The sequence below is a fragment of the Coffea arabica genome, chromosome 11e (genome assembly GCF_036785885.1).
Source record: "Coffea arabica cultivar ET-39 chromosome 11e, Coffea Arabica ET-39 HiFi, whole genome shotgun sequence".
In the NCBI taxonomy this organism is placed as follows: Eukaryota; Viridiplantae; Streptophyta; class Magnoliopsida; order Gentianales; family Rubiaceae; genus Coffea; species Coffea arabica.
Window position 1 is genome coordinate 30,343,194 of NC_092331.1, and position 6,781 is coordinate 30,349,974.

Below are 6,781 nucleotides of genomic sequence, written 5' to 3' on the forward strand. Positions count from 1 at the left end.
ATGTGGTGCCTTATATAGGCTACGAGTAAAACCCTAATCTAGTAAGGAAAAGATACGGCTGATATGGGCCCTAATACGTGACGGAAACGGAAACGGAAGCTACGGGCTCAACCCTCGACGGATAGGGCCTCATGCGGTCTTTCCTTCTTAGGCAGCCCACCCTAACAAATAATGATGAACAAAATAGTAATCTTACCCTTGGCGGTTCTATGTGCAACATGCACTTTAGCCAATTATTCAAGCTAATCAAACTATTGAGGAAATAAACGAACTACTAAAATGGAAACTAGGGTTTGGCAAAACCCTAAAATTCGTGTATAGCTTCAATGCTCAATACCGGTCCTCAATCACTTTCACTAGGATGTATGAATCCCTCAAAGGACTTGTGTATGGCCTGAACAAGTACATTGAGTTACTCACGAAGTCTTTTTGTGCGAGCCCTAGTAATGGATCCGCTTGGAGCTTGCATGCGATCCTCAACCCCTCGATCACCTGAACCGTTGTTGGCGTACCCCCGTACTATGATGCTATCATTCCCCTCCTCTTGAGAAGGATTTGCCCTCAAATCAAAAGCATCATCTGCATCAAAAGGAGCTAAGTCAGAAACATTAAATGTAGCACTAACTCCATACTCACCAGGAAGATCAAGTTTGTAGGCGTTGTCATTGATGCGTTCCAACACTTGAAAAGGTCCATCACCCCGTGGTTGTAATTTGTTTCTCCTTTGAACAGGAAAACGTTCCTTGCGCATGTGCAACCACACCCAATCGCCTGGTTCAAAAATTAACTTTTGGCGACCCTTGTTAGCTTGCTTGACATATTGAGCAGTTCTCCTCTCAATGTTGGCCCTGACTTTCTCATGCAGTTGCTTAACAAACTCTGCACGTTTCTTACCATCCAAATGTTTGCGCTCATTACTAGGTAATGGCACTAGATCAAGTGGTGTTAGCGGATTAAAACCATAAACACGTTCAAATGGAGAGAAACCAGTAGTAGAATGGATAGCCCTATTATAAGCAAACTCTACATGAGGTAAACACTCTTCTCATGATTTCAAGTTCTTTTTGATGATGGCACGCAACAAGGTACCTAATGTACGGTTCACCACCTCAGTTTGACCATCAGTTTGGGGGTGGCTAGCAGTAGAGAATAACAATTTGGTGCCTAACTTAGACCAGAGTGTCTTCCAAAAATAGCTCAGAAATTTGACATCTCTGTCAGATACAATGGTCCTAGGAATGCCATGCAATCTCACAATCTCTTTAAAGAATAAGTTAGCAATATGAGATGCATCATCTGTTTTATGACAAGCAATGCAGTGCGCCATTTTAGAGAATCTATCAACTACCACAAAAATGGAGTCATGGCCATACTTGAATCTAGGCAAACCAAGTATAAAATTCATAGAAATATCGACCCATGGTGCACTAGAAATAGGTAACGGGATATAAAGGCCATACGGGTGTACCTTGGATTTAGCTTTCTTACAAGCTAAGCATCGCTCCACCACCCGTACAACATCTCTCCTCATGTGCGGCCAATAGAAGTGTTCCTGCAGCATGGCAAGAGTCTTATCAACCCTAAAATGTCCCATAAGTCCACCTGAGTGGGATTCCCTTACCCAAATGTCCCAAATGTCTTAGAAAAGTCAGGTAAAGCAAGTATAGGTGCGTGTGTGAGTTGGTGCTTTAAAGCACGAAAACCCTGTTCTTGAGATTCTCCCCAATGGAAGTTCTCATTCTTCTTGATCAACTCGGTCAAGGGGGCAGCAATGGTGCTAAAGTCCCTCACGAATCTCCTATAGAAACCCGCAAGGCCATGGAAGCTTCGAACATCGCCCACAGACCTTGGTGTTGGCCACTCTTGAATAGCTTTCACCTTTTGATCATCCACCTTCATTCCCTGCGCACTTATAACAAATCCTAGAAACACAAGCTCATTAGTGCAAAAATTGCACTTCTTGAGATTGGCATAGAGTTTCTCTCTTCAAAGTACATCCATAACAGCCCTAATATGCTCTAAGTGCTCATCATAAGATTTGCTATAAATTAGGATATCGTCAAAATAAACTACCACAAATTTCCCTAAGAATGGACGCAGAACATGGTTCATTAACCTCATGAAGGTACTAGGTGCATTAGTTAGCCCAAAAGGCATCACTAACCACTCATACAATCCATACTTAGTTTTGAAGGTAGTTTTTCATTCATCCCCCTCCTTAATCCTAATTTGATGGTACCCACGTTTGAGATCAATTTTGATAAAGAACACAACCCCATGTAACTCATCAAGCATGTCATCTAAGCGAGGTATAGGGTGGCGATACTTTACCATGATGGCATTCACGGCTCTACAATTGGTGCACATTCTTCACGTACCATCTTTCTTGGGCACCAAAATGACTGGGACAGCACACGGGCTTAAGCTCTCACGTGCCCATCCTTTGCCAAGCAACTCATCCACTTGCCTTTGCAACTCCTTAGTCTCCTCTGAGTTGCTCTTGTAAGCTGGTCGATTTGGCAACGAAGCCCTAGGGATGAAATCAATTTGATGCTCAATGCCTCTGAGTGGCGGCAATCCACTTGGCACATCCTCAGGGAAGACATCAGCATATTGATGTAAAAGAGACTTAACCTCGAGAGGTATGTCAATATCAAGTTCATGCACATGCAGAGCTACTTCTTTGCTAACAAGCATAAGAAGTGGATGCTCATCTCTCATTAACTTCCTCACTTTCTTAGCTTTTATCAGGAGCATTTGTTTTCCCCCGGATTTTATCTCACTTGCCGAGCTACCTATAGCCCTTTTCCTCTCTTTTTTTGCCTCGGCTCTCTCATTTTCTTTCTTTTTTACACTGTACCTCTCAAACTCTTGTTGCAATTTCAATTGGTCCTCATGCACTTGTTTTGGGGAAAGGGGAGCTAGTGTGACATTCTTACTGTTGTACAAGAAACTATACTTATTAGTCACACCATCAAAAGTCACCTGTCTATCAAACTGCCAAGACCTACCTAGTATAATGTGACTAGCCTGCATAGGAACTACATCACATAATACTTCATCAGAATATTTATGGATTTGGAAGGATATAAGAACCTGCTTGGTTACTCGAACCTCCCCAGAGTTGTTGAGCTATTGGAGTTTGTAGGGCCGCGGGTGATCCCTTGTAGGCAACTTCAAGTTGTCCACCATGAGTGAACTAGCAACATTTGTGCAGCTCCCACTATCAATAATCACACTACAAAGTGCTTGGTTGACGAAGCACCTGGTGTAGAAAATGTTCTCCCGTTGAAGCTCGTCCTCCTTAACACGTGCAGTTAATGCTCTCCTTGCAACCAATGCAGTCCCAAAATGACCCTCGGGTGCACTAAACTCCTCTTCATTTGGCGATTCCCCATCACTACCTCCGTCAAGAGGTGGTATGCCGTCGTACTCGGTTTCGTCCTCACTCACGATCTCACCATTTTGCATCATAATCATAGTCCTTTGATTGGGACATTGACTAGCAATATGGCCTCTACCTTGGCATTTGAAGCATCGAGTATCACGAGCTCTAGTTTGTACCCTAGGCTCCTCAAATTTTGGAGTAGAAGAAGGCGGCTTACTAATACTAGGGTTGCCCACCTTACCTCCCTCGAATCTTGGCTTTGGTGTAGGAGCATTTGGTGAAGGCCGAGAATCATTCCTTGGTTGGAATGGGCGGTTGGTAGAGTAGGTGGTATTGCCGAAATTCGATCGAGTGGTACCCCTCCTCTTGAGCCTTTGCTCGACCTTAATAGCCTTGTCTACAAGCTCATGCAACTCCATATAATGTTGAAGTTCCACTCGTTCAGCAATATCGGGTCGTAACCCGCTCAAGAATCTCGCCATGATGGCTTCAGGATCCTCCTGTACATCCGCTCTAAGCATCAGGATCTCCATCTCCTTATGGTACTCATCCACACTCCGGTTGCCCTAGACTAAGGTTTGTAATCGGTGGTACAAATCCCTAGTATAATGTCCAGGTACAAAGCGGGTGCGCATCATGGCTCGAAGCTCGGGCCATGGAATGAGTTCAGGTAGCCCACTTCTCCTTCTAGACTTCTTGATTTGGTCCCACCAAATCACAGCGTACTCGGTGAATTCCATGGTTGCCAACTGCACTTTTTGCACCTCGGTGTAGTTTTGGCAGGAAAAGACCATTTCAATCTTGGATAACCATTCGAGAAAGGCCTCGGGGTCGGACCGTCCTTTGAATTCAGGGATGTTCATTTTGATTCCCTTGAACACATCAGTGTGTCCAGTCTGGCTCCTTCTCCTTGGTCGAATTTGAGGTTCCTCATCATCATCATCATTATTGGAACCATCGGACGATTCCTCCACGTCCCTTCGACTTCGCGTGGATTTAGAGGTTTTTGGTGTCCCAGATGCTCGGAGTTGCAGCAACTCATCTTGAATGGGTTCTAGCATGCGTTGAAAACGCCTCTCCATCTGCTCCATCATCTGTTCAAAGTTCATGGGACGGGATACTCCTTCATTTCCACTAGACATGGAGTCTCGAGTGTACCTGTAAGGGTTAGTAGAAAAGCAAAAGGAGATAGGGGAAAAAGTAACGTTTTCTTTTGCTTCTTTTTTTTTTGTCACTACACTCCCTAAGTATATACTCTCACACTCGTATATGGTCACTCAGATCACTCTAATAAGCTCACCAAAATATTTTCTCACAGCCCCTTGCAAAACCTTGAAGAAAGTAGAGCTCCTCAAGTGCTCAAATTTAGCTTAAAAATCAAGTTCACGCTAGAATTTGAGGTTCGTAAGAGTGGAAATTTTCTGGAAAAACAAAATTAGGACACTAAGAATGGGGTGGTAGAATATATTCAAGAATAAAAATTGGGAAAAGAGTTGACACAAAAGCTACAAAAAATTAAGAATGACGCTCAAGGCTCTAACCGACAAGGAAGTTGTTTCTTTGCCTTGCTGGAGTTCTTGGCCAGCTTACCAACCAAGGTCACCAAATGCTTAGCAACCGAATGGAAGAAAATGAATGACTCAATGAATGACTCAAGGCTTACCTTTACGAAGCTTAGACAAGACACTTTTGACTCTTGCTTGTTGGAACTTCGTGTTACTACTGCCCTGGGCTTGCGCTGGGGGTTTTAAGAGGTGTTGGTTCTGTGCAGAGCGCTCAAGAATGGGTCGGTTAGCCCTTGATAGTATTTGATATCTGCTCACAAGGTGTTGTAATCGAAAGTGGAAGCAAATACTAGTGGGCGGTTGGGCTTGTTCAGGGGATTGGTTTTGTGGTGCGGTTGTCTAGGTGGCAAAGTGAGGTGCAGGTGTTTAAAGGTTGTTGAGGCTGAAGAGGTGACGTTGGGGTGCTTTAGGAAAGATTGGGGCTTGGTGTCTTGGTCCTGTCGGCTGACTTCAATCCCAAAGGTCTTCGGATTTGAGGTAGTTCCAGAATTGGAGACTTGGTTTTCAAGTAGAACACTAGAGCCGTTCCTTTCCTCTTTTTTTTTTTTCAATTCTCTTGCGGCTCCCTGATTTGTTTTGCAAGATTGGAACTCCTTTGGCTTAGAAACCAATCAGGTTTGAAAGTCCTCTAGCGGCTGTCCCCCTTTCTTTTGCTAGATGTGCAGCCGAGTGGGTCCTTCTTCCGAAGAGCTTGAGTAGTGCACAAAGACTGGTTGGAGTTCCCCAATTCAATAAAGTATTCAAGACTCTTTGTTTCGAAATTAGCTTGCTGTGTTTGTTTTGTTCTCCATTTTTTTTTCAGCAGCAACTTCGGATGAACAAGGGTTCGGGTTATCAATTTCTTTCCCAGGTCTGTGTTGGGTTTGTCCAGGTCTGTTGTGGTAGGTTGTTGCAATTGGCTAGGCTAGGTTCGGTCACAAACGGGTCAAGTACAGCTCTAGGTATCAACCAGCCTTTAACAACCAAGAATAGTAAACCAAACACAAAGAATGTCCAACAAGAGCTTCAAGAAGATAGCTGCAATTTCCAGATTTCAAGGTGCCAAGAATCCCTTCAAGAACTCCAAGAATTCGAGAAGTTTGCCCAGGAAATTCAAGAACAAGGTACCACTACTTTCCTAGATAACAAACAACTCGGCAAAGACTCAAGACAGATTTAGAAATAACCCATACACAACAAATAGATACGAACAGAATTTTGACAACTTCAAGAGCTGCACTTCCCGACTTGGGAGAGAGCAGCGAGCAGAATTTTTTTGTTTTTTTTGTGTGTGTTTTTTTTTTTAACTCAGGTTGGACGTAATCTCGAGAACAAGAAGATATCAAATTGCAGAACAATTATCATGCACAAGCAATGAGGCGACAACTTGGACAGATATATCAGTGATAGTGCGGCAAGACAGAATTTCCTATCGACTCAATTTTTTGTGCGACTTGGAAACACGACAATTCAGCACCGACTGACTCTTTAACCTGCTGAACCCCAGCGGTGGAAACAATACAGCAATACACGAGCAGATTTTGAACACACATGACTCAATAGAAATTTGGCAATAACAAGACACGGACAGATTGACCAAGCTTCAATAGAAACACCAATAAGGACGCGACTCTAAGAACACCAGCGGGTATTGTCTTGTTTTTTTTTTTTCTTTTTTTGGCTGGGCTAACCGAATAAGAAACAAGACAAGGCACACATACGAATTGAAGGCACGACAAGAGGGATAAAACGGTGTTACCAACAAGCTAGCTCTGATGCCAACTGATACGAATCACGTTGGTGAGAAGATTCGCGACCCAAGATCACTTGTTGGATTTGACTTCGAACG

General features: G+C 43.6%; 1 protein-coding gene across 1 annotated transcript; it reads right to left on the reverse strand.

Annotated features, from left to right (window-relative positions):
* Nucleotides 1-412: 412 nt before the first annotated feature.
* LOC140021263 (uncharacterized) lies at nt 413-2,721 on the reverse strand. Its single transcript, XM_072072027.1, has 5 exons — nt 2,379-2,721; nt 1,704-1,922; nt 1,489-1,552; nt 1,090-1,379; nt 413-1,023 (listed from the first exon to the last, which is right to left on the reverse strand). The coding sequence occupies exons 1-5, from the start codon at nt 2,719-2,721 to the stop codon at nt 413-415; spliced, it is 1,527 nt and encodes a 508-aa protein (XP_071928128.1).
* Between the last annotated feature and the right edge of the window lie 4,060 nt (nt 2,722-6,781).